Below are 23,851 nucleotides of genomic sequence, written 5' to 3' on the forward strand. Positions count from 1 at the left end.
GTAGCAAGGGTTTAAAGCCGCTGGAGGTTGTTTTCGGAGACAAGGAGCATTTCTTGGATGTTCCATGTGCCGCTGGCCGCTGAAGTTGAGAGCCACCTCCGATGCGTGCAACTCGGTCGCATTTAACGACGCTCCAATTAGGCCCTCACCGGACGTAATTGGAGCCATAGAATATACAGCACCTCTACAGAATTACCGGTGGGGCCGTGGGAATACTTGTGGCTTTCAAGGTCAGAAGCCTAGTCTCTTGGTCGATGGGTGTGCCATCGTTTCGTAAAAACCGTTTTGTACCTCACCCGCACCATGACTGACGCCTGCGCCACCTCCGCACCCCACATGGCTCCAACTACCAATATCTGCAATCTAATCCCAGTACACTCCTCCGCATGATGTTGAAGTCCTAAACTTAGCGTAGCACAAGAGAGGTCCCCCGTCGCGACTGTACTTGCTGCATGAGAAGGCCGAATATCTATTCCTCCAGCTCCAAGCTCGGGATCAAGACCTTGCGCTGTACGAAGCCAAGATGGGGACGTACACCAAGCTCGAAGGCAAAATGTCAGCCAAGATCCACGAGCTTCAAGGCCAAGTTGCCTACTACGAAGGCAAGTTCAAGGAGGTGCGGAGTGTTGGGTGTCGAGAAAGTTGCGACTGTTCTTGACCAGGTGGATCAGCTTCGCCGGCTCGACATGAACGAGCACGAGCACTTGCGACATCGTATCCAGGGACTCGAAGACTCCCGTGACGACAGTCGGGCGACACAGCTACGTCTTCAGCAAGAGATTGCGACGACACGGTCCGCGCTCATCGAGCAAGAAGCTACTGTAGTCCAACGAGACAAGACAATCGCATACCTCGAGTCCGAGAACCGCCACATCATGGATAACTACCACAAAGTAGGTCACGTCGACTACTTTACTGGCCCATCGCGCTTTTAGAGAGCGGAGGAATACCAAGCCACATCGGAGGCACAGCGCCAGCAAAAAGAAGAGCTCGAATCCACGATTGCGCTGCTGGAGGAAGCATCGCGGCACCATATGCAGCACGTAGAATTACCATAATGGACCGATGCGGACAGAGCCCTGCGAATAGGATGCTGAGAGGGACCGCGTCGTCGAGCAGCTTCGAATTGAACTTTGCGCCGTGCAAGCCGCACGCGATGATTGCGAGGCGCAGCTTGCAGCCCTGGTACAGCGCAGCAGCCTAGCTCTGGCAGAACATGCCCTGCTTTAGGGCTTGGATGCACAAGACTCGGCTCAAACAGTGGCGCGACTCACGCGAGAGGTCGCCGACGCTAAAGCTGCAACGACGCTTCTCGTACTTTCTAACGCCTCCACGCTTTGTAAACCGCCGCCTTATACGCATAGCGCGAGTCCGCAGACGAAGAACGTCGTGCCTGGGCACAGTACGAAGACGAAAAAGAGGTACCATCTCGTCATCCAAACGCGCTTATGAAAAGGCTTCTGCGATAGAGACTCGTAGTGGGGACCCAAAATCTTCTCACTCGCCACGACAAGCTCCTCGACTGGAGCTGCCGTCGCCTCGATCGCGCACGAGACCTGCAGCTGCAACAAATTGTCTTTTTGACGTGGAACGGGACCACACAACGTGCCAAGAACGCGCACATGGCTCTCCAGCTTCAGCGCTGCGAAGCCGCGTTGTCACGCTTCACCCACGAGCTCACTGCTACCCGGGAGTCGTTGGGTCAACTTCGGAAATCTGTTGCCGAGCTCAGTCCATCATCGACATTATCGACCGCGATCGTCCAAGCGTGCCACCAGGTACACTTTCGATTCCGTAGTAACAACTTGATAGAATACATGCGCAGGCCGTGCTGGAGCGCGACGTAGCCTACCGCTACATCGACTCGCTGACGTTGTCCAATCAGGAGAAGAGCGCTCAGTTGCATCAGCTGCACACCGACCTCACTCTGCTTCGTACAAAGAACGAGCTAGACCAATGCAGTGGCAGCGACAAGCGCGCCTTGCTGCAGCGCGATATTGAGCACCTGCACAATGTCGTGGATGGCTCCAAGGCGGCTGTGCGTCGACAGCAGATGCTTGTTTACCGCCTTTGCGGAGCTCGCGCACAAGCGAAAGCAACGCTGTTGGCGACAGTCTTCTTTTACGTAGATGACCATTTATTTCGGCGGGCAAGGTCTAACGCGGGCCCATGGCATTTAGACGTGGCGAGATGTGCATCAGCGGCGGACCCTTGGTGGATGGTGCAACGAGCTCCTTGCGGTATGGCTTCTTCGCTCTGTTCATCGTTAAACTATTGTGCTAGAATACTGGCAGTCCAGGGACCCAGCGCGTGCCCGAGTGGCATCTCATGGATTATACACCTCGAGCGACACTGCGACGCTTGACACTGCGCTTTGCAGGTCCCTTTGCCACGTCAACCGACGAGTAGATGTGTTTAATGTTGTAGCTACCAGCAATTCCCTACTTGGTATAATGTCTTAGTGTCTAGCGCACCTTAGTACAATTGGTCGATTTCGAGCGAAAGCGGCGCTCTTCCCAGCACACAAAATGCAACAGCAGAATACTCTATTACGACACGGCCTTTTGCGGCAGCAACGGCGCCTTCTCATCGCCTTTCGTGGGCGGCGAGAGACTTGTATACGTAAACACGATCAGCGCCAAGACGACGCACGTGAACCCAATGACAAGGCTCTGCGATGGCACCTCGCCAAAGGCAAAGAGGCCGAGGAGCGTATTGAGCGTCGGTCCGATGAACTGCAACACGCCGAGGATCACGAGCGGAATGCGGTCGATTGAGAGGCTCAGCAGCAAAAGCGGCACGACAGACCACGCGCCGCAGCCGACGATGAGTAGCTCCGAGCCAAAGCTCACGTGGCCAAAAACACCCGTGCCCTGGACCTCGCACCAAACCAGGTACATGGCCGCAGGCACCGTCATCATTGAGATCTCCATGGCGGTGGCAAGAAGGCCGTTGAGGGGCGCGAGTTTTCGAAGGAGCACGAAGACACCATTGACAAACGCAATCGAGAGGGCGACGGACGGGAACTCGCCTTCGCCGACCGTGACGACGACGACGCCGATGGCTGCGAGCCCGATGGCGCACCACTGCACTTGTGCCAAGCTCTCGTGGAGAAAGACGACGCCGAGGAGCACGGTCACGAGAGGGTTGATGAAGAAGCCGAGACTCATTTGAAGAACGTAGCCCACGTTCACAGCCCATAGCGAGAGGAAAAAATTGGCGCTGAGCAAGAGCGCCGTCACGGCATACGTCTGGTACATGGCTTTCTGGCGCAGCACGGCAGCAAACGCGGGCAAGTCCCGACGGACCGCGAGCACGAGCAGCACGATGGGCCCGGACCAGACGACGCGGTGCATGGCCAGCTGGTACGAGTCCATGTCTTCCAGCAGCTTCCAGTACGCGGGTTGGAAGCCCCAGAGCATGTACGCGAGGAAGCCAAAGGCGACGCCACTCGCCGCCGACGATGACATGGTGACGACGGGGATCGGGAAGTGGGCTTGCTCGGTTTCGATGCTTTGGGACCTGAATTCATTGGTCAAAATGTTTTGTCACCAAAGCCGATTGGCGCAATGTAGCCAATGAGCAATAAGCAAGGCGATATCTCGACGTGATCTTCGTGGCCGTTCATGGTGGCCGCTCGTGCTTGCTGCTTGATGATCGTCAAGATGCTGCGGCCCGCAGCGCCATCGCGACTGCTTGCGCGGGTGAGTCGGCTAGTCAGCGGTAGCAGCGCTAGCAAGCGCCAAGTTTCCGGCTCCAGTGACATTCGATTCGTTTTAAGCAATTGATGCAATATAGAGGAAAATTTATTAAAGTTTGGCGTTTAAATCAAAATGTAGTAAACACTTTGCAATCTTGTGTTCAAAACACACACAAAGTCGCCAACAGCGCTGCAAATGACGACCGTGGACGTTCGCCGGGCGACTCTGGTCGACGTCGTCGAGCTGGCGCCGATATTCGATGCCTACCGCGTCTTCTATGACCAGCCGAGTGACGTGGCACGTGCAGAGGCTTTTCTCATCGAGCGATTGACGGCCAACGACACTGTGCTCTTTGTGGCCTCGCTCGGTGGGCGTCTAGTGGGCTTTGTGCACCTCTTCCCGAGCTTCTCGTCCGTCACGACCCAGCGGCTTTGGATCCTCAACGATCTCTTCGTCGACGTGAGCGCGCGTCGAGCAGGCGTCGGCCGGCGATTGATGACGACTGCGACTGCGCACGCCCACGCCACTGGCGCGAAAGGTCTCGTGCTCGAGACCGGTCACGACAATCTAGCCGGGCAAGCGCTCTACGAGTCCTTGGGCTACAAGCGATCCTCCGAGTTCTACTACTTTTTAGCGACTTCCAGTACCATTGATAAACTATAGAGAAAGTCTGTGACTCCCCGAGCAGCTACGGGCTTAAAGCAGCAGCCAATTTCGGATCATAGTTTGATTGCTGGAAAGTGTAAGCCCAATTACCCAATATCTGAAAGAATATATTGAAGCATTCATTACCACTTTCTTGGTGCATCCTCGGTTCTCCGCGGTGTCCAGAGCTTGGCCCCGAGAAGGTTAATGTGCCTAATCGAGTTCTTGCATCCGTGCGTCGGTGAAGAATCAAACACGCAGTTCGTAAACGAGGTTAATGCTTTAGCTGGACGAGCATGCCTTGGCGAATGAGTCCTTCGACGTCCATGCGCCTGAGGAAGTGCGTGCTGTTGGCGCGGAGGTGCACAGCGCCGTTCTCGGTGTAGATTTCGCCGCAGTCCTTCAAGACGCGCACCTCAATGAACAAGTCTTTTGGTGGCTGCATGTCCTAATGCCATCAAGTTAGCATGTCAAGTCGGGCCGAGAGAATCAAACCGCAGCCAAGTCGATGCCAAAGCTCGACATATAGTCGGTTAGGAGCTGGTCGTAGCCGTGGAAGAACTGCACCTCGCGCGCGTGCAACCTACAAGCGTTTGTTTTTCGAGGGCTATTCACGCTGGACTCATACGCAGGCGCCAAATGGTCTGGCACAACACTGCCCGTTTGCCAGCGCAGCTCCTTGATCTTGTTGACGCGGTGGTTCCTACGGCAGTCGTGATATGGATGCATGATACTCGGAAGGGTTTACACGTAGGCCAGCGTGCATCGCTTGTTGCGCGTCAGGCACTGGTGGTTGATCACGACGCCGCATTGCTCGGCCGGGTACTCGGACAGCTCGTTATCAAAGGTTCTAGTCACACCCGCTGAGCATGCAGGTACAGTCACCGAAAGTTGCAGCACTGGATTGTCTTGACGATTTGCTTGTTGAGTGCATGCACTTCTTCGCTGATTTGGCGAATGCTGTCCTCCTATCGCGACCGCGCATAAGACTCGATCAAGCATGCTCGTAGCCGCAGACGTTGTAGGGCGGGAGCCACTCGCTGCGTCCGAGCTCCTGGAGCAGTTCCTTCGCCTTGCCGCACACCGCCATCGCTTCCAAGCTGCTCGTGGATTTGGGCCAATCGAAACGGCCTCCCAATCGTCCAGCCAATGGCCTTGCAGAGAGAGCTGGCCAATCCTGTCGCCGCGTGTATCATGCCCATCTTCGTTTCAACCGCAGGACGACGATGAAGGTGGATCCGCTGCAGACGCTGTACCTCATCTCGTTCCTGGACCTCTTCGCCGTCTCGCTCATCGTGCCATCGCTACCCGCCTTTATCAAGTCCCTCGGTGGTGGTACGATCGCCTCTCGCCAATGTACCCGACGTATCGCTCGTAGATGCGCTCACAGTGGGCTACGTCACGTCCATGTATGGTGCCATTCAAATGGTGACCTCACCGCTTGCTGGCGTCCTCAGCGATATCTACGATCGGTCTGTGCTGGAAACTGCTCTCGACCATTGCGCATCGCATTCTGCTGTAGCCGTCTCGTGCTCCTCGTTGGCATCGCCGGCGCCGCCGTCGGCTACGTCCTCCTTGGGCTCTCGCTAACACTCTCGATGGCGCTTGTCTCGCGCGTACCGTGTGGCATCTTTAAGCATTCGCTCAGCACGGTGCGGCTAATCGTCGCGGACCAAACGTTGCCAGCCCATCGGTATCTAATCCACGCCTTGCTACATCTCACCTCACGGATGCGACTAGCGCCGACGCCATGGGCAAGATCAACGCATACTCGAGCTTTGGCTTTATCTTTGGGCCGCTTGTCGGCGGGTACCTCAGTAGCCGTCCTCATGGCTTCAACGTCACAGCGCTCCTCACGGCCATCGTCTTTGTCCTCAACTACGGGCTTGTGTACATGATGCTGCCGTCGTACCTTCCGACGCCACCCGCGCACCGACCAATCTTGCTCGACGAAGACGATGCAGCCGAAGACCTTGAGCTCCACGACGTTGCGTCGCTGCTTGCGTCACCAGCGTCGCCGTCGCCACCGTCCTTGGTCGCATCCGTGCTTGCCAAGCTCCGCGACTACATGTCGATTCTGAAGGCGTCGCCCCTCGCCCGCAACATCCTCCTCGTTCGTCTCCTCATGGCGGCCGCGGCCATCTTGTTTCGGTAAGACGCGGTGGTGCTTGATGATGCGTGACGCATGCGTAGGAGTCACTTTATGCTGCTTCTTGAGGAAAAGTACGCGTCGTCGTCCGTCGAGCGCGGCTACATTTTGAGTTATATGGGCGTCGTCTCGGCCGGCAGCAGCTACTTCGTCGGCCCCATCGTGGCTCTGTACGAACATATTTGTGAAGCTTCCTAGAAAGACTAAACGGATCACCTAGGGCGTCCTCGGAGGCGGTGCTCATTCTCGCTGCGAGTCTTGTGTACGTCGCGTCCTTCCTTGGCACGGCGATGGCGACATCACTTTGGATGGTACTTGTGCTCCAGGCGCCTCAAGTGATTGCCATAAGGTTGTCTCTATCATCACTTTGATGACTGACGCGATGGAGGTGTGCAGCATCCTGCGTGCGTGCTCCGTGTCGCTGCAGACCGCGGCCGTTCAACCGCAACATCTCGGGGGTATTCTTGGCCTCTCGACCTCCTTGACGGTAGCCCATGTGCATGTGGTTCGTGCAATATTGATTCGCGTCGTGTGTAGGCGTTGGCACGAACGGTCGCTCCCAGTACGTTCGTTTCTGTCGTATCTGCGGCCTCACAGTCTTGTCCTCGTAGTGCTCTCGGGGTACTTGTACGTCGTCTCGGTCGACGGCCCTGCGTATGGCGCGACGGTGCTTGCGGCCATGAGCTGTGGGCTTTTCTGGGTCTCGCTTTTCCGGTCGACGCCAGCAAAGCAAAAGCAATAGATTGTCGTAGAAACTGCTGTCGAAATTAAAGTCGAGCAATTCGAGCCGACGACGCTGTTGCTATTACCAGCTGTACCAATTGCTGCTTCCAGTTGGGTGCAGTAATTCATTGTGGTACAATGTACATTGTCAACAATCCACGAGATTACAGCGGTCCGCAGAGCCAGCGCAACGTACCACGTGGTCGGCCAGGACGTCGAAGATGCCGGAACCTCAGGTGATCGCGCGAAGGGCCTGGGCAGGCAATCCATCACCAGATCCATCACGTCCAAAGGGAGCTCTCTGCCTTTACGCGTGTGTCGCAGCATATCACCAATGGGGGTAGATCCACTTGTCATGGCAGTTCGAGCGAGTGCAGCGACGCGCGCATCGTCATACGTCTCGCCAGATCGAGGCAGCGAGGAGACTTCTCGCGAAGCATCCTCGCTCTGCACTGTATAATCCTCTCGGGCTGTCTCTCCCCGCGTCTGTTGCCAAGAGACATCAAGCGCCGAGCGACTCTACTCAACAGCGCACGCCGACAAGCTCAAGGTACTTTCACGATAATAGAAACCACCGTTCAAGTGTGTACACATCGTCTGTTAGTCGGGCGCGTAGTCGAAACGCACTGGAACACGACGCATGAGCGACGAGGGCCGACAGGTGGGTGCGGCCGGGTGCGGAGGCTCTGTAACCCGCACCCGATCTTCCGGATAATCCCACCAAGATGACGCTACAAGCGATTTGGCACGTGGCGATCATTCTGCCAACGTCGACGCCATGACCATGACGAAGCTGCCCGTGGGCTTGGACCCGGTCCGCGCGCTCTACGTCATCTCGTTCGTGGACCTCTTTGCCGTCTCGCTCATCATGCCATCCCTGCCAACCTTTATCAAGTCGCTCGGCGGCGGTGCGTCAGCTCGCACTCGGCTTAAGCTCATGAGAAGACGCTGTAGATGCACTCACGGTCGGCTTCATCACTTCCATGTACGGCGCGATCCAAACGGTCACATCGCCAATGGCGGGCGTCCTCAGCGACATTTTCGACCGGTATAAAGGGCCTTGTGCAGACGAGACGTTTGACGCATGGGTGTGTAGTCGGACGGTGCTTCTCGTGGGTATTGCGGGCGCCACGGTCGGCTATGTCGTTCTCGGCATGTCTCTGACGCTGTCCATGGCGCTCTTCTCGCGCATCCCGATTGGCATCTTCAAGCACACGATGAGCACGGTCAAGCTCCTCGTGGCCGACCAAACAACTCCGGCACTTCGGTACACTTCCACGCATCGAGATACGCCTCTTGAACATGCAATTAGCGCCGATGCACTTGGCAAGATCAATGCGTACTCCAACTTCGGCTTCATATTTGGCCCGATCGTCGGCGGGTACCTCAGCAATCAACCGCATGGCTTCAACATCACGGCCTTCCTCACGGCGATCATGTTTGTCTTCAACTACGCCGTCGTCTACACGATGCTACCGCCGTGTCCTCCGACACCGCCCACGTCATCACTCTCCAAGGCACCAGATGCTACGGTCGAGGACCTCGAAGCGCAAGCGCCGTCGACGTCGCGGGACCCCGAGCCGTCGCTCCCCATCGCCTTCTTCCACAAGATCGTCGAGTACAAGGACATTCTCAAAGCATCTCCAAAGGCCCGCAACATCCTCGCCGTGCGTCTCCTCATGTCGGGCGCGTCCATCCTCTTCCGGTACGCTCCAGTTACATGGTCATAACCCACGACTCTTGTATCTATAGGAGTCACTTTATGCTGCTGCTCGAAGAAAAGTACGCGTCGTCGTCCATTCAACGCGGGTACATTCTGAGCTACACGGGCGTCCTGGCGGCGTGCAGCAGCTGGTTTGTCGGTCCCATTGTCGCCATGTAAACCCATCGACACCGGCATTGCGAGAACCGACGCGACGTTTTGACTAGGGCGCCGTCCGAGTCGACGCTCATCCAGGCCACGAGCCTCGTCTGCGTCGTGTCCTTCTTGGCGACGGCCGTCTCCAACTCGCTCTGGATGGTGCTCTTCCTCCAAATCCCGCGCGAAATCGGCATTAGGTACAGTGTAGAAGTCGATCATTCGCTGCACGTTGTCACGCTCGCGTAGCATCTTCCGCGCGTGCTCCCTGTCGATGCAAACAGCGGCCGTACAGCCGCAGCACCTCGGCGGTATCCTCGGTCTCTCGACCTCCTTGACGGTATACTTCTTCCTCATCACGATTCCTCACATCACAAATGTTCTTGCAGGCACTCGCCCGTACCATTGCACCCGGTATACATGTCGTCGCATTGCTGTTGGGTATTGACTATGAGTTGCGTAGTGCTCTCTGGGTATCTCTACATCGCTTCGGTCGACGGTCCTGCGTACGGCGCGACTGTCCTCACGCTCATGAGCAGCAGCCTCTTTTACGTTTCTACTGTCCGACCCAGTCACAAGCACAAACAGTAGTCAGCTCGATGTTACTCTCAACCTCATCACCGTCAAGGATTTTGGTTCACGCTGTACCGGCTTGCGAGCCCATTGCGATACTTGGAAAGAAGTAGGCGGGCGCTCCCGGGTTCTATATCCACTGAGCGACGCTAGGATGGACAAAGGTGGTTGTACCTGGTCGTCGACCCACACCATGCTTTCGCGAAGGAGGACGTTGAGGGCAATCGTGCTGCGGTTGACGTCCCAGAGAAGCTTCTCCGCGAGAAGAGCCGTCGTGACCATGCCCTGCGCTTCCTGCGCGAGAAGCAAGATGGCCGAGTGGTCTTGGCTCAACTCGACGGGAACCGTGACGATCTGTATCCAAAAGCTTGTTCAGCAAAAAACATGGATGATTATCATGCAGCGTACCATCGTTTTGGCGCCGAGTTCAATCACTTGGAAGCCTTCGCCGAGCACCTTGAGCTTCTTCACGGAGCGCTTGATGTCGTCCTCAGAAATGCGCTGCATGCGCGGACCCCGCTTCTTGTCGAGGAGACGAAGGAGCTCGTGGATTGGGATGAGGCCGCCGTTCTTAGGCCGCGTGAGGATGCACACCTCGATGATCTGGACGCCCAGCTCGTAGTAAAAGTCGCCCATGTCGAGGAGTTCGGACCAGAAACCTTTCTGCGACGCTAGCGGGTCGACGCCGATCTTGGAGCACATGACCTGGAAGCGCATGCGGAATGCCGGGTCTTTCTTGATCTGCGTCTTGTACTTGACAGCGAAGGCCTCGAGGTTCGCCTTGAAGACGTCGAGCTGCGCCTGGACGTGCACGAGGTGGCTCTGCGTGAGCTGCGTCCCGACCTCCTCATATGCCTTCTTCTGATCCTGCTTCCACTTGACGGCGCCGATGCCCATCTTGCCGCGACGCATCTTCTGCTTGTCTCGGACGCCGGATTTCAGTTAGTCGAGGTGCAGCAACTAAAACCGCATGCCTCGCAGTATCCGGCGCGTCGGATACTTCAATGGCACTAGATTCATTACGCTGTAAGTTGAGCATTCATAGTATATTTCAACCTTTATATACAAAAATGGAGATTCGGTTTGAAATTATTAAACTATTTTGCTATTAATTCTCGATTTGGTCGAAGGCAACATAGCACGTAAATTGTGTGGAATAAGACTTTCGAGTATCAAAACGATGAGCTGCACCCAATTTTCTGTACAAAGCACTGCAATCTTATTGACCCTTGGCGCTGCTCCGTTGCTATATGGAGTGGAAACAGAGCACTCCTGTAGCGCTATAAGAATTAATATTGATTCGGATGCATTGAATAACAAGATCGAAGCGGCTTTTCTTATGTCTGCTCTCTCTCAGATGACGACGAAGTGCAGTTTGAAGTTGGCGTTGGATTGGCAGAAATGGGGCCAATCAGCACATTGCTTTCCTGAACACGATGTCCGTGCCTGCACGAGGCGCTGCGGCAGTGACGCTGCGACCAGCGCTCCAAGCTCTGAAGCAGCGCGCTGAGATTGCGCTAGAGAAGCGGTCGGGTGACGTCGTCGTCTTTAGCAAGAACCTCGACGACAGTAACGTCGGCGTCACCGACGTCAGCTTCGAGCACCGCAAGGACGAAAAACAAGTGAGCTTATATTTTACGTCCAAGCCCGAGGGACTTTTGGCCTACCGCCACGCTGCGGCCAAGCTGTCGCACATCGAAGGCGTCGACCTGCAGTACACGCCCCAGTTTGGGCAGTCGCGCATCTCATTTCCGTGGCACACGTTTTGGGCGCTCGCCGAGACAGAGCAGCTTGGACAGCTCTCGCCACGCGGGGAGCCACTGTTGCAACTCACACCCCGGGACCTTCACGATGCCATGGATCCGTAAGTGATATGTATGTCCTTCAACCATTGAGGCTAATTCTATGCATGACACATGCGAGTAGGAGCCAAGACGCAACGGGGACGGGCGAAACCTGGACACAACACTTTGTCGACATTGAAGGCGTCCACAATCCCACGGATGCATAGTAGCAGAGCAGCCGTGCCACGAGAGACCAAGGAGTAGATTATGCAATGTCATCGCCCAAACTCGGCTGCTTCAACGACTTGGCTCTGCGTCGCGGCTATAAACATGGCGCGTCTCGTACCCGTCGACTCGACACATCGAGGCGAAGCTGTAGAAGCAATAGCAGCTGCCACAAGCGTACATTGTGTTCGCGAAAGCGTTGAGCGCTGTCACCGTAGTCGTCTCGGCCGCTGGCGTTGCGCTGAGTAGCTTGCTGCGCTTGAAAATGGCGCGACCTTCCCCGTCCCCCATTACATCGATTACGCCAACACGCGAAATATCCTTGTCGCCTTGTGATTGGTCTAAATCCGATTCATCACGCTACGTGGACCTCTGACCCAACACCCTGTATTATTTTATATCCTGTGGCTATGAAATTCAAATCTTTAGAAGTACGCTTGTTTAAACCTACCAATACCTTTATTAAATCATATTACCGTATATTCGATACCCATGGCATGACGTGGCCCGTGCGAAAGAACGTTTTGGGCGGTGGTTTTATTGCCACCTGGAAGACTTGGACTTTGTATGGGGCCGAGGGGCCTTGGACTTCATTTTCGCTTTTCGTTTCCGACGCAGAAGATGTTCTTTGTTGACTGGTTCTACGGCGTCTTGGGCTTCCTCGGTACGGCCATAATGGAGCGACCTGCGGAAGGTTGATCTCTGTACATGCAGGTCTCCACCGCAAGAACGCCAAGATCTTGTTCCTTGGCTTGGATAACGCCGGTAAGACGACGCTCCTCCACATGCTCAAGGACGACCGCGTTGCCGTGCACGAGCCGACGTTGCACCCGAGTACGTACCCATCGACATGCTAAGAGAGCCCTGTGCTAATGGTGGAGCATTAGACTCGGAAGAACTCATTATTGGCAAGCTTCGCCTTCGCACGTTCGACTTGGGCGGCCACGAAACCGCTCGCAAGCTCTGGCGCGACTACTTTGCCACGGTTGACGGTGTCGTCTTTCTTGTCGATGCTCTCGACCGCGACCGCTTCCCTGAGTCGAAGCGCGAGTTGGACACGCTCCTCGGCTGCGACGAGCTCGCCAACGTCCCGTTCCTTGTCTTGGGCAACAAGATTGATATCCCGCGCGCCGCCTCGGAGGACGAGCTTCGCGCGGCCCTTGGCCTTTACGAAACGTACGGCAAGGAGGCCCGTGGTGACCGTGACGCCAACATTCGCCCGATCGAACTGTACATGTGCTCGGTCGTGCGGCGAATGGGGTACGCCGACGGCTTCCGCTGGATGGCGCAGTTCCTATAAGCAACGACTCGACGCGACGCGCAGCTCGACTACACGCAATCGCCTTGCATTTTATTTTTAAAGCTAAAAAAACTGACCCCGTTGTCGGATTTTCTCGTGCTTGTACGTTTCGCTATACACTGCTAAGCAGATCATGATGCGTATTCGTGCGACCTTGCCCATCGACATGGCGAGCCGTCGGCGCCTATTCCTGGGGGCTTGCCCGCTAAAGATAGCCTTCGCCTTTCGCTCTTCCCGCGATGCTCAAGCTCATTCCGCATCCCGCGCGCCTGAGCCTACTCGACTCGGTGAGCTATGGTGCGCCAGCTCTTTTTGCTCCTTGGGGCTGTCGCTGCCCACTCGTGGATTGGTAGTTAAGTCTTCGTGCTGCATGGTATCTGACGAGGCGATGCTAGAGTGCTCCGACTATCTCATGACGTCGGTGGAAGACCGCAACTACTGGGACGCGTCCAAGTGCTTCGGGTATCCCCGTTGCTCGGCAGCCCGTACGACTACTGTCGAAATTGCACAGCTCATTGCTGGTTGTAGGCAACGGTGTCTTTGGCAACGAAGGCTCGCTCGACTACCAGTCCGCGAAGGGCAACTCGTGTCAATGCGCGCAAGGCTCGAACAACGCTTACACGTCGACATATCCCAAGGCGACGTACGTGCCCGGGCAGCGCGTCTGCCTCGCGTACCCTGCCAAGAACCACGTGGCGGACCATTGCACGAACCAGTACATTCCGGACAACGGCATGACCATCTACCGGTCGACGGTCGGCGCGACGGCCGACCCTGCCCTAGGCCAGTGGCCCGTTCAGTACCCCAACACAACCAACGGCGAGCACGCGAACGGCGTCATCGACTACAAAGGGTTCCAGAACTGCCCGAAATTCTGCGAAAACATGCCCAACGCGTTTTGCTCGCTCTGCTTTGACCTGGAGCCGGACCTCGCGCTCGGCACGTACACGTTCCACTGGGAGTGGCTCTTCAACGCCAATCAAGCCAAGTACATATCGTGCTGGGAGGCTGACGTCGTCCAGTCCAAGTCCCACCCGACGCCAAGTTTCTTGCCATCAACGACGGCGGCTCCGCAACCTCTCTCACCACCCGGATCGACGCCTGCACCGATGCCCTACCCGAGCGTCACACCGTCAGTGCAGCCAACGCCGGCTCCGACCAATAAGTACGGTCCGTCGGGGACGGGCAGCGACTACTTCGATTGCGACTAGCGACTACCACCCTTGTGACGTTGGCTACTTCTTTCAGGATACTTCTGCGTCCATGTTGTGCAAACTTGCTACTCATTCGACCTAAATTTTCTCACGACTATTTCCGGGTGTGTTATCTTGTTATTACCGCTTGCGAGCAATAGTAACAGGGTAGTGTATTTGGTCCACGAGCGAGTGATTATGCTCAGCGTTTGTACTTAGTGCTGGCCGAGAACCCACGGGTGCTGTGCAATCTGCTCGACCGTGAGCCGTTGCCGCGGGTCATGGACGACCAGCATCTTATTGAGGAGGTCCCGGACACTTCGACTCACGTGATGCATGCCCCACGAGTCGAGCATCTCGTTGAGCCGGCCTGTCGCGATCATCTGGAAACGTGGGTCCACGTCGTCGGGCCGCTCGAACGGCGGCGCACCCGTCACCATGATGAAGAGCATGACGCCCGTTGACCAAATATCGGCCGCAAACCCATTGAACGGCACTTGGTTCCGGTAGATCTACAAGCACACAAAATGAGAAAATGTGATATTATTGCAAAGGTTGGCGGACCTCGGGCGGCATGTAAAAGATCTTGCCCACGGCGCCAGCGGGCGGCAAGGAGTATGTCATGCCCTGTGCGTCAACGGGGATGCCAATGCACAGCCCAAAGTCGATAATCTACACGGGGCATTCGGGAATATGTGAGACGTCGAGTGATTGGACCTTGGAGATGCTGCCATCGAGGAGAACGTTTTCAAGCGACATGTCTCGGTGGCAAATCAACCGGTGTTGGAGGTACGAGAGGCCGTTGAGCACTTGGGCGAACCAGTGCCGGCACTCGCCTTCGTCCATGGCGCCGCCGCTCTCGACAAGCGAGAAGAGCTCGCCGCCTTTGCAGAAGGGCAGCACCGCATAGATAAATTCGGGGTCGTGGAGGCACTCGAGCTACGACGCGCATCAAGCATGGATCGAGCGTGCAATCACTGTCGTACCAGCGGCAGAACATTCGGATGACCCGGCGTCGAGAGGTACTGCTGCGTTGCGAGCTCGACCATGGGATTCTCCTGGAGGTTGCCCTGCTCGATGATGGCCTTGCTCATGACTTTGATCGCGACTTCGAGGTTCGTCCGCACAAAGACGCCCGAGCCGTTCGGGTGCGGCGTCAGCTCCACGGCGTGCTTGACCTTACCATAAATACACTTGCGCAGCGTGCGCACAAACTCGTAGACATGCCCCGAGCCCGAGAAGAGGCATGGCACGACGCCGACGCCGAGGATCTCGCAGTTGCGCAGCTCCGCGTTCATGAAGTGGACCTCTTGGGGTATGGCCGAGCCGATGCCACCGTCGTCGTGGAGCTCGCTGCCCGTGCGGAAGATCTGGTCCGTCGGCGCGATGCGGATACCGAGCGCATGGAGCTGCGCCACAAGATCTTGGCTCATGGCTGCAAAATCGCGATTCCGGAAACCGATGTCGGTCGCCTCCGGCTTCTCAGACCGGAATGTTTTCGTTTGAATTATATTATTTCCGGCTCACTTGAGATCCAGTGTATTGTAATGGGGTGTTTTTTAAATCGAACGGCGCACTTCCAGCAGCCTCATCGGCAGAGTCGAGACTACAACCAGGTGCACGGATGCATGACCCTCTCTGCGCAATCCAGTGTGTCGCGGCCGCATTGCTCGCCAGTCGTCGCTGCGTTTTCTACTACGTACTGGGCGCAACAGCAACTGGACAATCAGAGTGCATCTTCAGCCGTTGGAACGCAACAAACCCGCCAAGTGCAGAACAGGGGCCATGCACTGGCACTCTATCGAGGTGCAGTCCGAGTCATACTATGAGTGGACTATTAAGACCATCTATTGGAGTAGTTCAACATCTTTGGCAGCGTGGCGATCGAATCAAGGAACGCGCGTCGCCTCGGACCGCGTACTAACGCTGTGACTGTGTGTTAGCAGCGGCGGCATGGTCGCATGTGGCTATAGACACGGGCCTCGATTGATCGGCCACAGAGCCAAGTCCAAGCGAACCCAAGATCACTTTGGCTTCACTGGTCAAGACGGCGAGCGATCTCAACTTCCTGCACTTGCCAACTGCCGATCAAGATCGGCTGCTGTGCGCACGCGATTGGCGAAAATAGTTTCATTTCAACCAATCATTGCTAGGAACAAGTCGTTAGGCGACGCGGATTGGGTAAAAAGTGCACTTTGCATTTTGCGCCGCGATGCTGCTCCGAGCTGCGGTAGGATCGGCTGGCCCATCGCGCTCACATCTCCTCACGACATGTGGTGGTATCTCATTGTAGATCTTTCGTGTATCTCTCGGCTACAACCTCGCCATGAAGGTGCTCGCGAACCGATCGTGGTGGTCCCGCATCGACGACCACATCATCCTTGGCGCGCTGCCCTTGGCCGACCGCGGCCACCATCTTCTTGTGGGACTTGTAGCGAGTTCGCTTGCGTGTTGTTCTCACGTGCACCTATCTGTGGAATGCATTAGCTTCAAAGAGAAGGTGTTGCCGCTGTCGTCACTATGAACGAACCGTTTGAGATGCAGCCCACCCGACTGGGGCGCCCCGTGACGCCTGGTACACAGATCGATGCCCATTCCATGGAACGAACGCTGCGTAGATGACTGGCGCGAGCTCGGTATTGTGCAACACCTGGCAGCGACCCGAGACTTTGCGCCACCGACGCTCGACAGTCTCGCATCGTGCGTCACGTTTGTTGCTGACCACGTCGCGCGCGGCGAGACGGTCTACGTGCACTGCAAGGCTGGGCGCGGACGCAGCACGATCGTCGTGGCCGCATACTTTATGCAGGCGCACGACTGGTCCATCGACCAAGCGCTGGATTTCATCAAGCAAAAGCGACCGCACATTGCAAAGTCCAGGGCAATTCTGCGGCAGTTTCAAGCCCACTTGGCCGCCCAACGACCCGACGTAATTCCATTAGAATAAATATGCTTGCGCGCCGATCCTGCAGAGTACGAGACACAAATGGAGGTCCAAGTCCGACGACCATGCATCGTTACCGGTCTTTCAATCATTGCTGATCACCACGCGTCCATTATCGACACCGAACCTCCAGCCGGTGGCGGGGACAGAGCGTTCTTTTCGGCTCTTTGGATCTTTGGATGATACTTTTCGTGGTGCACTCCGAGTCGGAACAGTATGATGCAACGAAAGCGCTCGGTTGATTTGGTGAGCATTCTTTGGATGAGTGAACCGTTCTGCGGTATGCAGCAGTAGCAATGATCGAGTCGTCCGCCGACATGGCATTGAACCGCGAATTCATGGCCCCGTGTTAAAGAAACACACATCGAAGTATCAAGCAACGTGAAGCCATCTCTTCGGTACCCCACGCATCGAGCCGCCGTAAAGCTCTAAAATCTTGGTGCTAGTACGAGTCAAAGCGTTTCCGAATTTTTGGTGTAGCTCCATGGTGTGTTTGTGACTATCGATTGCCGTACACTTTCACATAAAATATGGAGCCAAAATCGCCACTTGCTCGTTAGTTACTACGGCGCAAAGGTAAAGTGGTAGATGCCTTCGTCCGTCGTCGGCGCGACCCACTGGAAGCCCTCCGCGCGCGCACACGCCAATACGTAGTCGATCGAGACGTTGCGCTTCGTGTACGCGAGCAAGAAGAGATGGTTGGGGCGCCGCGACAGGAAATGGCTGGCGGACGCGAAGAGCGGTGCCACGTACGCCTTCTCGTAAATGATATCGGCGCCGAGGAGCACATCGTAGCACCCCTTCGTCTCGGGTGTGAGCTCCGTGCCCCAGAGCAGCTGCTTGCAGCACGCCGTAGGGTCCATGCCGTTCAGCTTGCAGTTGTCAATGAGTACCGGCATCGACTCGTCGTCTCCGTCCTATGTGCGAGGCATGAGGGGCCTTGCGAACAAGGAAGAACTTACCGTGATGAGTACGTTCGCACCGAGCTTGCCAGCAAGAATGCCACAGAGACCGAGACCACTCCCAAACTACAAGCATGAGTCATTTGCAGAGATGCACCACGAGGCTACCTCGAGCACGCGCTTGCCCTCAAACAAGGACTTGTGACGGAACATGAAGTCCGAGAGAAAGTCGCCGGCGCGCCAGAGTGTGAGACCCGTGCTGTTGAGTGTCTGGCCAATGTCGCGGCGCAGGCCATTGAGGCGGATCTCAATGTCGTCGCCAAACGTAAAGCAGAATGACTCGTCGTTCGGACCCTTGGCCTCTTCGAGCGCCGACTGCACGCCTTTCCGGACATCGAAATCGTTCTCGTCATCGCCGACGTCGATGCCGCGCTCCATTGCAAACTCGCGGAGCGCGGCGAGCGCGTCGGCCGAGAGGCCAATGTCATCGTCCTGTTGCATCATCGTGCTGCTGCCAATTGTCGGAATCCGCCAATCAGCCGTCGCAATGTCGCTTGCTTTCTATTGCTTTTTAAGCTGCTTGCGTGCAGGAAAGGTCGAAGTTTTGACCAATCGCAGTTCACCGACCGAGACAAGATGGACGGAGGTGGCGTGAAGCGGCCCCACGATGACGAGTCGCTGCCGCGCAAGCTCACGGCCGTCGGCGTGCAAGGCCCGACGGGCGCTGCGTACACGGTGTACGAGAAGAACTGGCACTGCAAGGACTGCGGGCAGGAGAACTACGCACGCCGGCCACGCTGCATGCGCTGCCGCGCGGCCAAGGTCGCTGCGCCGGACGCGCTCGTGTACACTGCGGCAAACCACGAAAACAAGTGGCGCGAGGCGCTGGACCCGTCGACGCAGAAGATCTACTACTACCACATTGAGACGAACGCGACGCAGTGGGAGCGCCCCAAGGAGATGGGTGCAGCCCCGCACTCGACGGGCTGGTTTGGCCGCGGCCAAGCGGGTATTGACAATGCGAGCAAGTACGAAGATCTCAACACGCGCCTTTTGCAACGACCCGCGCGCAAGCAGATCGATGCGATGCCGACCAAGAACACGCGCATGGAAGGCGGGAACGAGTACAACATTTGGTACGACAAGTACGTCGGCGAGAACTGGGACCACACGAAGGGCCAGGACCCGGCCGAGCATCGCTGCTGCGTCGAAACGGACGGCGGGTACACAAAGGCCGACAAGATTGGCAAATCCAACAAGTTTTTCTGCCTCCACTTTGCCCGCGGTGGCTGCGCGCGGGGCACCGAGTGCAACTACTTCCATCGGCTCCCGACGATGGCCGACGAGCTTCGCCTCGGCATGCTCCACGACTGCTTTGGCCGCGAGCGTCATGCGACTGATCGTGACGACATGGCGGGCGCCGGCAACTTTATGCGCAACTCGCGGACCTTGTACGTTGGCGGGCTCAAGCCCAAGAGCATGGTCACCGACATCGTCATGCAAGCGTTCGAAGAGTGGGGCGAGGTTGAGAACGTCAACATTGTGCACCGCCTCACGACGGCGTTCGTCCGGTATCGCCACCGCACGTCGGCCGAGTTTGCGAAGGAAGCGATGAGCAACCAGGCGCTCGAAGACAGCGAAATCCTCCAAATCAAGTGGGCCATGGACGACCCGAACCCAGTCGCCAAGGCTGCGGCCCAACGTGCGGACGCTGACGCGGTGCACGCGATGCTCAAGTCGCGCAACGTCTCGACGACGGCCGCGCCGTTCGACTACCCCGAGACGTACCAGATGCAGACCAACAAGAAGCAAAAGGCGCTCACGGACGCCAACATGTACCCGGACACGGACACGCAATTTGCCGCGACGCACCACGCGGCCATCGAGCAACAAAAGCAGATGAAGCTCCTGAGCTACGCCGACCAGAGCGACGACGAAGGCGAGGACAACGCGTAGAGGCCGCCCGCGACATAAGTGCCTCGTAGGTCTCTTGCAATTACATTGTACGTACTACGTTTCTTGCTCAGACATGTGTCTATGCACCTCCACAATTACTGCGCTAAGTCGACGCGTTTAACCCTCCCGCGACGGTTTGGGCTCAAGCTGCAGCAGAATGGTTAGAATGACAGCAACATCGACATAGCGGAGACTTGTCGTTTTGGAGGTGAGAGCAGTGCGGTGACAGTCCATGAAACAAAATAGAACTATCCGAGTAGAGTAACTTCGAAGCCTTGAGTTGGTGGGATACTCACACCATGCAGGCGCGTGCCATCATGACGAGGTTTGATGAGCACTAAATGTGGCAATACATGGCTATATATGGCATATGCCATATATGATATTGTTGTATGAATTTCTCGCACTCGACACCTCGTACGCCGACACGGAGCAGAATTCCGTAATCTACATCGTGTCTTTTATCATCATGGTAAGTTTAAGCGATTTCATTTTCGAACGCGATTGGAGCTCCGACAAGCTCGATGATGGCGAGGTGCGAGGTGATCCATGACAAATTCGTACAGGATTGGTTGAAAATAGTTGAAAAATGACCAATGAATGTGATCCCTTTTCTTATTTTATTGCATAGAGATACCCAGATATGTTTTACGAGGCTACTACATGGTGTTCGTTCATCACCAAATTACCGGTAGCCTGGATGGACTCCACATTCATCGACTCTAGAACATTCTTCCGTCCAACCAAGTGAACTATATAACATGTAGAGTTGTACTATTCGTCATTATCACACAGCAAGGACGCGAATGCTCTTACGCCCGCCACGCGAACGAGGTATACATGCCCTTGTCCACGTTGAACGCCTCGCCCTTGTCGCCGGCACCAGCACCAGCAATCACATGCAGCTAGACAAAAATACATAATCAGCATCCGCTTGAAAGAAGTTGAGTCGCGTACTGGGATCAGGTGCTCTTCGCGCTGGTGGCAGTCGCGCGCGTGCGGGAGAGTCGCCCAGTTGGCTAGCGCATTGCGACGGTCCTCAACGTCCGCCTCCAACGCCGCCTCGGTCAGCGCCACGTTGAACTTGCGCGCCTTGTTCTCAAGGTCGCTTGTGCCACGACTCGGGTGGAAAGTCGCACCAGACCCGACGATCGCAATGTTTTCGTCGCGAAGCACCGAGAGCACTTGGCCGATCTTGAAGTGGTGAAGGGGATCCAAGCCCGCAACGACGCTCACTTGGATGATCGGGATGTCTTCATCCGGATGAATGAGCTTGAGAGGCACGAACGTGCCATGGTCCCAGCCGCGCGTCGGGTCGAGGCGCGAAACAATGTTGGCATCCTTGAGAAGTTGGTGGATCTTTTGAGCGATCTCCGGCGACCCTGGCGCCTTGTACGTGAGCGAGTAGGCCTCTTGGGGGAAGCTACGCGTGAAACATAAGCCGTGGGTTCGCAATTCATCGCTGAGGAGACAATACCCGTAGTAGTCGTAGAGGAGGTCGTGGGATGCGCCGGACGAAATGGCCACGAACGGCTCTTCCCAGTGCGCCGTGACGATGACAATGGCTTTCGGGCGCTTGGTCGGATCGTTGAGGTTCAGAAGCTCGGGGATCTTGGTCTCGAGGAAGAGACGCGTCGGGCCGTGGTTGGGGTCCGTCGATGGCTTGAGGATCGGGAACGGACCAGCGCCGTGGTTGGCAAAGACGGCCGCAGCACGAACAGCAGCACAAGTAGCCATATCGTTCGTTGTTGGCGCCGCGGAGGAAAAGAAAGAATGAAGAGCGAGGGCCGAGGTCAAGCAGACGAGGAAAGACGACATCGTGACGTGATGCAAATCCAAAAGTGAGTGTGATTGGCCATCCTCGAATTTCGAAGAGCCAATGGAAACGCTGCATGGATACGCCGAAGTGGAATCATCAACGCGGATTCATCACGATACCATAGCAATACGTGGTGTCGGGTGTGCGGTGCTACCAACGGCCTTCGAGAGGCTAGTGCAGTGGTAAGCGAGCTTTTGCGGGGCTCGTCGTCTTCGCTTTGCGCGATCAAACACACAGAATCGCTCGGAAGCTGCTTCCGGGAGCTTCCGGGAATCCGCTTCATGTCTCACGGAAACAACTTCCGGGGAAATCCCTGCCCCTCGTTGTATACCCATACAAAACATCTAACATTGCATGTGACTGCAAGGGCAGCTAAACGTTGCTGTGGCAGCCCACGAATCACTTTACGGCCATCGCTTCGTACCGCAATCGCTCTAGCAAGCGCAGGTGGGACTGAGAAATGGACACCGTGCAGAGATGGCTGCTGTACAGTCACTGTGCTGTAGCAGTCGCAAGGCGTCCAGTGTGCACTTTCAACGAGGATTGAGGACTATACGCATCCCATGCAGCCGTAGACACTGGATGACTGCGAGTTGTCGCCTCTTCTAGGCAATAGTGATGGCTTATAGGGAGTTGCGATCACTTTTGTATCCAATGTACTTCATCAAGCAAGCCACTGAGTTCAGATTGATCATGCACGTGCTTGGTCACAGGATGTCCTTTGACCTTTACTAGTATGAAGGACATAATTGAATTTATGTCCTTGCTATTCGCCTTGCTGTCGTAAGTGCATGCGCAGGTGTCTGGAGCGACACAGTCACTTGGTTGGCATCGTCGCTAAGAGTACCCTCGCGAGTGCGCGCACTCCAGGTTCCGCTCGATGCACGCACAGCACCCCAACAGCCGTTTAAAAGCGCACCGATCGCGGTGAGCGGTCGACCAGTCTACAGTTTCAATACTGCACCTTTTCTGCAATTCGGTGCGCTTATGTCGATTTCCGCCCTATCACCCTGGAATGCGCACCTCCTCCAATCGACCTCGGCCGTTCGTGATTCGCCCGTTCCAAAGGCTTCTCTCATAAAATACCAGCATCGGATTGTGGCATACATACCACAAGTATAGACAATCACTTTTAACGGCGTGTCGCAGCGATTGCTATGCCAACGTAAAAATACAGCGGTCGAACGGCCCACACCCACTGCGCCTGCCACATCAGAAGACGCCGGCCCAAGACCATGCTTCCTGCCTTGAGCGCCAGCGAGACGATCGGCGTCGTCGTAGCCTCGGTCGCCTTGGTGCTGGTTGTCGCCGTGGCCAAGCTCCGACATGCAGCGCCCACACGCCGCAACTCGATCTGGTCCAGCCCCGACGATGAACTCGAAGACGTGCGCCTTCTCCAAGCCGAGCTGCGCAAGGCCAAGGCCGCGAAGCGCGAGCCGTTCTTCTATCCCGTGCTCGAAGAGACTGTCGCGTGGTGGGAAGAGTGGCAACGCAAGACAAAGCATCACCAAGACGCGGTCGCGCCGCTCTGCGCGACAGACTACCATCTGCACACGACGACGCTTGTGACGGCGTGAGGAGCGGATGGCCGTCTGTAGATTAGGCGCCGTACAAGTGGCGTCAAATAACTTATTGCAACATTGCTGTGCATGAACTCTTTCGACGCCTACGACTCGAGTGGCGGAAACGCGCTGACGATGTAGGCGACGTCGGGCAGCGCCGGCTCGACCACCTGCTTGGCCGACATACGTCCTGGGCGGGCTGTCTTGGCCTTGGGCACAACGCGGTTGTGTGAGAGATTCATGCCGGTGCCGCCTTGGGCGAGCCGCTGGACGCTGCTGCGAAGGACTTGGAGCCAGCGCAGCTTCTCGGCGAGCGACGGCGCGAAGAAGCGCGTGGCTTCGTCATTCTGCACGAGCACAAACTCGTCTGGCGACGTGGCGTCGCTGGGAAAATCGACGACGTAGGAAAGCGCCGAGAGCGCCCATACACCTTGGGCGAGTTGCGGACGGGCAATGTCGTGTTCGTCGAGGAAACACCGCAGCACGTCGTCTTGGAAGAAGGCTACAAGCCACGGCG

The 23,851-nt window shown here is 56.4% G+C and overlaps 17 protein-coding genes across 19 annotated transcripts; 10 read left to right on the forward strand and 7 right to left on the reverse strand.

Moving 5' to 3' along the window:
- The first annotated feature begins 283 nt into the window (after positions 1-283).
- SDRG_13331 (hypothetical protein) lies at positions 284-2,486 on the forward strand. 3 transcript variants are annotated; one of them, XM_008619411.1, is made up of 10 exons: positions 284-372; positions 416-616; positions 663-1,043; positions 1,090-1,185; positions 1,231-1,314; positions 1,365-1,421; positions 1,470-1,778; positions 1,826-2,125; positions 2,181-2,240; positions 2,284-2,409. In XM_008619411.1, the coding sequence occupies exons 3-10, from the start codon at positions 1,035-1,037 to the stop codon at positions 2,407-2,409; spliced, it is 1,041 nt and encodes a 346-aa protein (XP_008617633.1). In that variant the 5' UTR covers positions 284-372; positions 416-616; positions 663-1,034. The 3 variants fall into 3 exon arrangements, with proteins under 3 accessions (XP_008617633.1, XP_008617635.1, XP_008617634.1); XM_008619413.1 differs by lacking the exon at positions 284-372 and having other exon boundaries at positions 524-616; positions 663-893; positions 936-1,043; positions 2,284-2,480; XM_008619412.1 differs by lacking the exon at positions 284-372 and having other exon boundaries at positions 524-616; positions 663-893; positions 936-1,043; positions 1,826-2,240; positions 2,284-2,486.
- Positions 2,487-2,529: 43 nt separating this feature from the next.
- SDRG_13332 (RarD protein) lies at positions 2,530-3,540 on the reverse strand. Its single transcript, XM_008619414.1, has one exon. It carries the CDS (start codon positions 3,468-3,470, stop codon positions 2,550-2,552), a length of 921 nt encoding a protein of 306 aa, XP_008617636.1. The 5' UTR covers positions 3,471-3,540; the 3' UTR covers positions 2,530-2,549.
- A 315-nt stretch (positions 3,541-3,855) lies between these two features.
- On the forward strand, positions 3,856-4,495 carry SDRG_13333 (hypothetical protein). Its single transcript, XM_008619415.1, has one exon. It carries the CDS (start codon positions 3,897-3,899, stop codon positions 4,362-4,364), a length of 468 nt encoding a protein of 155 aa, XP_008617637.1. The 5' UTR covers positions 3,856-3,896; the 3' UTR covers positions 4,365-4,495.
- A 125-nt stretch (positions 4,496-4,620) lies between these two features.
- Positions 4,621-5,436, reverse strand: SDRG_13334 (hypothetical protein; the record flags this gene model as incomplete). The annotated part of the gene is made up of 6 exons (XM_008619416.1): positions 4,621-4,794; positions 4,842-4,929; positions 4,975-5,049; positions 5,095-5,196; positions 5,247-5,314; positions 5,365-5,436. The coding sequence occupies 6 exons, from the start codon at positions 5,434-5,436 to the stop codon at positions 4,621-4,623; spliced, it is 579 nt and encodes a 192-aa protein (XP_008617638.1).
- Positions 5,437-5,560: 124 nt separating this feature from the next.
- SDRG_13335 (hypothetical protein) lies at positions 5,561-7,361 on the forward strand. The gene is made up of 9 exons (XM_008619417.1): positions 5,561-5,681; positions 5,725-5,818; positions 5,869-6,039; positions 6,087-6,497; positions 6,540-6,665; positions 6,716-6,844; positions 6,892-6,982; positions 7,033-7,057; positions 7,107-7,361. The coding sequence occupies exons 1-9, from the start codon at positions 5,573-5,575 to the stop codon at positions 7,235-7,237; spliced, it is 1,287 nt and encodes a 428-aa protein (XP_008617639.1). The 5' UTR covers positions 5,561-5,572; the 3' UTR covers positions 7,238-7,361.
- Positions 7,362-7,996: 635 nt separating this feature from the next.
- On the forward strand, positions 7,997-9,667 carry SDRG_13336 (hypothetical protein; the record flags this gene model as incomplete). The annotated part of the gene is made up of 9 exons (XM_008619418.1): positions 7,997-8,126; positions 8,173-8,266; positions 8,315-8,485; positions 8,531-8,923; positions 8,971-9,096; positions 9,148-9,276; positions 9,326-9,416; positions 9,466-9,490; positions 9,540-9,667. 9 exons carry the CDS (start codon positions 7,997-7,999, stop codon positions 9,665-9,667), a joined length of 1,287 nt encoding a protein of 428 aa, XP_008617640.1.
- A 46-nt stretch (positions 9,668-9,713) lies between these two features.
- On the reverse strand, positions 9,714-10,561 carry SDRG_13337 (hypothetical protein; the record flags this gene model as incomplete). The annotated part of the gene is made up of 3 exons (XM_008619419.1): positions 9,714-9,779; positions 9,824-10,003; positions 10,058-10,561. The coding sequence occupies 3 exons, from the start codon at positions 10,559-10,561 to the stop codon at positions 9,714-9,716; spliced, it is 750 nt and encodes a 249-aa protein (XP_008617641.1).
- Positions 10,562-11,052: 491 nt separating this feature from the next.
- Positions 11,053-11,829, forward strand: SDRG_13338 (hypothetical protein). Its single transcript, XM_008619420.1, has 2 exons — positions 11,053-11,513; positions 11,576-11,829. The coding sequence occupies exons 1-2, from the start codon at positions 11,086-11,088 to the stop codon at positions 11,658-11,660; spliced, it is 513 nt and encodes a 170-aa protein (XP_008617642.1). The 5' UTR covers positions 11,053-11,085; the 3' UTR covers positions 11,661-11,829.
- A 385-nt stretch (positions 11,830-12,214) lies between these two features.
- Positions 12,215-13,059, forward strand: SDRG_13339 (arf/Sar family, other). Its single transcript, XM_008619421.1, has 3 exons — positions 12,215-12,322; positions 12,373-12,492; positions 12,546-13,059. Exons 1-3 carry the CDS (start codon positions 12,226-12,228, stop codon positions 12,956-12,958), a joined length of 630 nt encoding a protein of 209 aa, XP_008617643.1. The 5' UTR covers positions 12,215-12,225; the 3' UTR covers positions 12,959-13,059.
- A 161-nt stretch (positions 13,060-13,220) lies between these two features.
- Positions 13,221-14,343, forward strand: SDRG_13340 (hypothetical protein). Its single transcript, XM_008619422.1, has 3 exons — positions 13,221-13,307; positions 13,354-13,443; positions 13,487-14,343. The coding sequence occupies exons 1-3, from the start codon at positions 13,253-13,255 to the stop codon at positions 14,167-14,169; spliced, it is 828 nt and encodes a 275-aa protein (XP_008617644.1). The 5' UTR covers positions 13,221-13,252; the 3' UTR covers positions 14,170-14,343.
- SDRG_13341 (CAMK protein kinase) lies at positions 14,257-15,635 on the reverse strand. Its single transcript, XM_008619423.1, has 4 exons — positions 15,138-15,635; positions 14,869-15,090; positions 14,716-14,823; positions 14,257-14,663 (listed from the first exon to the last, which is right to left on the reverse strand). The coding sequence occupies exons 1-4, from the start codon at positions 15,582-15,584 to the stop codon at positions 14,367-14,369; spliced, it is 1,074 nt and encodes a 357-aa protein (XP_008617645.1). The 5' UTR covers positions 15,585-15,635; the 3' UTR covers positions 14,257-14,366.
- A 722-nt stretch (positions 15,636-16,357) lies between these two features.
- On the forward strand, positions 16,358-17,115 carry SDRG_13342 (hypothetical protein). Its single transcript, XM_008619424.1, has 4 exons — positions 16,358-16,381; positions 16,445-16,573; positions 16,639-16,726; positions 16,770-17,115. Exons 1-4 carry the CDS (start codon positions 16,364-16,366, stop codon positions 17,096-17,098), a joined length of 564 nt encoding a protein of 187 aa, XP_008617646.1. The 5' UTR covers positions 16,358-16,363; the 3' UTR covers positions 17,099-17,115.
- Positions 17,116-17,624: 509 nt separating this feature from the next.
- On the reverse strand, positions 17,625-18,551 carry SDRG_13343 (hypothetical protein). Its single transcript, XM_008619425.1, has 3 exons — positions 18,166-18,551; positions 18,058-18,123; positions 17,625-18,012 (listed from the first exon to the last, which is right to left on the reverse strand). The coding sequence occupies exons 1-3, from the start codon at positions 18,499-18,501 to the stop codon at positions 17,659-17,661; spliced, it is 756 nt and encodes a 251-aa protein (XP_008617647.1). The 5' UTR covers positions 18,502-18,551; the 3' UTR covers positions 17,625-17,658.
- A 36-nt stretch (positions 18,552-18,587) lies between these two features.
- On the forward strand, positions 18,588-20,142 carry SDRG_13344 (hypothetical protein). The gene is made up of 2 exons (XM_008619426.1): positions 18,588-20,068; positions 20,101-20,142. Exon 1 carries the CDS (start codon positions 18,634-18,636, stop codon positions 19,951-19,953), a length of 1,320 nt encoding a protein of 439 aa, XP_008617648.1. The 5' UTR covers positions 18,588-18,633; the 3' UTR covers positions 19,954-20,068; positions 20,101-20,142.
- A 531-nt stretch (positions 20,143-20,673) lies between these two features.
- Positions 20,674-21,788, reverse strand: SDRG_13345 (hypothetical protein). The gene is made up of 3 exons (XM_008619427.1): positions 21,431-21,788; positions 20,911-21,376; positions 20,674-20,858 (listed from the first exon to the last, which is right to left on the reverse strand). The coding sequence occupies exons 1-3, from the start codon at positions 21,769-21,771 to the stop codon at positions 20,766-20,768; spliced, it is 900 nt and encodes a 299-aa protein (XP_008617649.1). The 5' UTR covers positions 21,772-21,788; the 3' UTR covers positions 20,674-20,765.
- A 1,163-nt stretch (positions 21,789-22,951) lies between these two features.
- Positions 22,952-23,435, forward strand: SDRG_13346 (hypothetical protein). Its single transcript, XM_008619428.1, has one exon. The coding sequence runs from the start codon at positions 23,008-23,010 to the stop codon at positions 23,347-23,349; it is 342 nt and encodes a 113-aa protein (XP_008617650.1). The 5' UTR covers positions 22,952-23,007; the 3' UTR covers positions 23,350-23,435.
- A 3-nt stretch (positions 23,436-23,438) lies between these two features.
- On the reverse strand, positions 23,439-23,829 carry SDRG_13347 (hypothetical protein; the record flags this gene model as incomplete). The annotated part of the gene is made up of 2 exons (XM_008619429.1): positions 23,733-23,829; positions 23,439-23,701 (listed from the first exon to the last, which is right to left on the reverse strand). The coding sequence occupies exons 1-2, from the start codon at positions 23,758-23,760 to the stop codon at positions 23,439-23,441; spliced, it is 291 nt and encodes a 96-aa protein (XP_008617651.1). The 5' UTR covers positions 23,761-23,829.
- Positions 23,830-23,851: the final 22 nt, after the last annotated feature.

Source organism: Saprolegnia diclina, assembly GCF_000281045.1.
Source record: "Saprolegnia diclina VS20 unplaced genomic scaffold supercont1.58, whole genome shotgun sequence".
Classification (NCBI taxonomy): domain Eukaryota; phylum Oomycota; class Saprolegniomycetes; order Saprolegniales; family Saprolegniaceae; genus Saprolegnia; species Saprolegnia diclina.

Bases quoted from the DNA above. Each gene is read 5' to 3' on its own strand.
- SDRG_13331 (XM_008619412.1), top strand. From the start codon at position 524: ATGGGGACGTACACCAAGCTCGAAGGCAAAATGTCAGCCAAGATCCAC. The intron at 894-935 runs GTAGGTCACGTC...TCGCGCTTTTAG, and splicing joins TCATGGATAACTACCACAAA to AGAGCGGAGGAATACCAAGC. The intron at 1,422-1,469 runs GTACCATCTCGT...CTTCTGCGATAG, and splicing joins AGTACGAAGACGAAAAAGAG to AGACTCGTAGTGGGGACCCA.
- SDRG_13332 (XM_008619414.1), bottom strand. From the start codon at position 3,470: ATGTCATCGTCGGCGGCGAGTGGCGTCGCCTTTGGCTTCCTCGCGTAC.
- SDRG_13333 (XM_008619415.1), top strand. From the start codon at position 3,897: ATGACGACCGTGGACGTTCGCCGGGCGACTCTGGTCGACGTCGTCGAG.
- SDRG_13335 (XM_008619417.1), top strand. From the start codon at position 5,573: ATGAAGGTGGATCCGCTGCAGACGCTGTACCTCATCTCGTTCCTGGAC. The intron at 6,498-6,539 runs GTAAGACGCGGT...ACGCATGCGTAG, and splicing joins GCCGCGGCCATCTTGTTTCG to GAGTCACTTTATGCTGCTTC. The intron at 6,666-6,715 runs GTACGAACATAT...CGGATCACCTAG, and splicing joins GTCGGCCCCATCGTGGCTCT to GGCGTCCTCGGAGGCGGTGC.
- SDRG_13338 (XM_008619420.1), top strand. From the start codon at position 11,086: ATGTCCGTGCCTGCACGAGGCGCTGCGGCAGTGACGCTGCGACCAGCG. The intron at 11,514-11,575 runs GTAAGTGATATG...ACATGCGAGTAG, and splicing joins CTTCACGATGCCATGGATCC to GAGCCAAGACGCAACGGGGA.
- SDRG_13339 (XM_008619421.1), top strand. From the start codon at position 12,226: ATGGGGCCGAGGGGCCTTGGACTTCATTTTCGCTTTTCGTTTCCGACG. The intron at 12,323-12,372 runs GTACGGCCATAA...CTGTACATGCAG, and splicing joins CGGCGTCTTGGGCTTCCTCG to GTCTCCACCGCAAGAACGCC. The intron at 12,493-12,545 runs GTACGTACCCAT...GTGGAGCATTAG, and splicing joins CGAGCCGACGTTGCACCCGA to ACTCGGAAGAACTCATTATT.
- SDRG_13340 (XM_008619422.1), top strand. From the start codon at position 13,253: ATGGTGCGCCAGCTCTTTTTGCTCCTTGGGGCTGTCGCTGCCCACTCG. The intron at 13,308-13,353 runs GTAGTTAAGTCT...AGGCGATGCTAG, and splicing joins CGCTGCCCACTCGTGGATTG to AGTGCTCCGACTATCTCATG. The intron at 13,444-13,486 runs GTACGACTACTG...TGCTGGTTGTAG, and splicing joins TCCCCGTTGCTCGGCAGCCC to GCAACGGTGTCTTTGGCAAC.
- SDRG_13341 (XM_008619423.1), bottom strand. From the start codon at position 15,584: ATGAGCCAAGATCTTGTGGCGCAGCTCCATGCGCTCGGTATCCGCATC. The intron at 15,091-15,137 runs GTACGACAGTGA...TGCGCGTCGTAG, and splicing joins ATCCGAATGTTCTGCCGCTG to CTCGAGTGCCTCCACGACCC. The intron at 14,824-14,868 runs GTCCAATCACTC...TGCCCCGTGTAG, and splicing joins TCGATGGCAGCATCTCCAAG to ATTATCGACTTTGGGCTGTG.
- SDRG_13342 (XM_008619424.1), top strand. The intron at 16,574-16,638 runs GTGGGACTTGTA...GGAATGCATTAG, and splicing joins ACCGCGGCCACCATCTTCTT to CTTCAAAGAGAAGGTGTTGC. The intron at 16,727-16,769 runs GTACACAGATCG...AACGCTGCGTAG, and splicing joins GGGGCGCCCCGTGACGCCTG to ATGACTGGCGCGAGCTCGGT.
- SDRG_13343 (XM_008619425.1), bottom strand. From the start codon at position 18,501: ATGATGCAACAGGACGATGACATTGGCCTCTCGGCCGACGCGCTCGCC. The intron at 18,124-18,165 runs GTAGCCTCGTGG...TCATGCTTGTAG, and splicing joins AGGGCAAGCGCGTGCTCGAG to TTTGGGAGTGGTCTCGGTCT. The intron at 18,013-18,057 runs GTAAGTTCTTCC...CCTCGCACATAG, and splicing joins GTGCGAACGTACTCATCACG to GACGGAGACGACGAGTCGAT.
- SDRG_13344 (XM_008619426.1), top strand. From the start codon at position 18,634: ATGGACGGAGGTGGCGTGAAGCGGCCCCACGATGACGAGTCGCTGCCG.
- SDRG_13345 (XM_008619427.1), bottom strand. From the start codon at position 21,771: ATGTCGTCTTTCCTCGTCTGCTTGACCTCGGCCCTCGCTCTTCATTCT. The intron at 21,377-21,430 runs GTATTGTCTCCT...TTTCACGCGTAG, and splicing joins CTCCTCTACGACTACTACGG to CTTCCCCCAAGAGGCCTACT. The intron at 20,859-20,910 runs GTACGCGACTCA...ATTTTTGTCTAG, and splicing joins GCGAAGAGCACCTGATCCCA to CTGCATGTGATTGCTGGTGC.
- SDRG_13346 (XM_008619428.1), top strand. From the start codon at position 23,008: ATGCTTCCTGCCTTGAGCGCCAGCGAGACGATCGGCGTCGTCGTAGCC.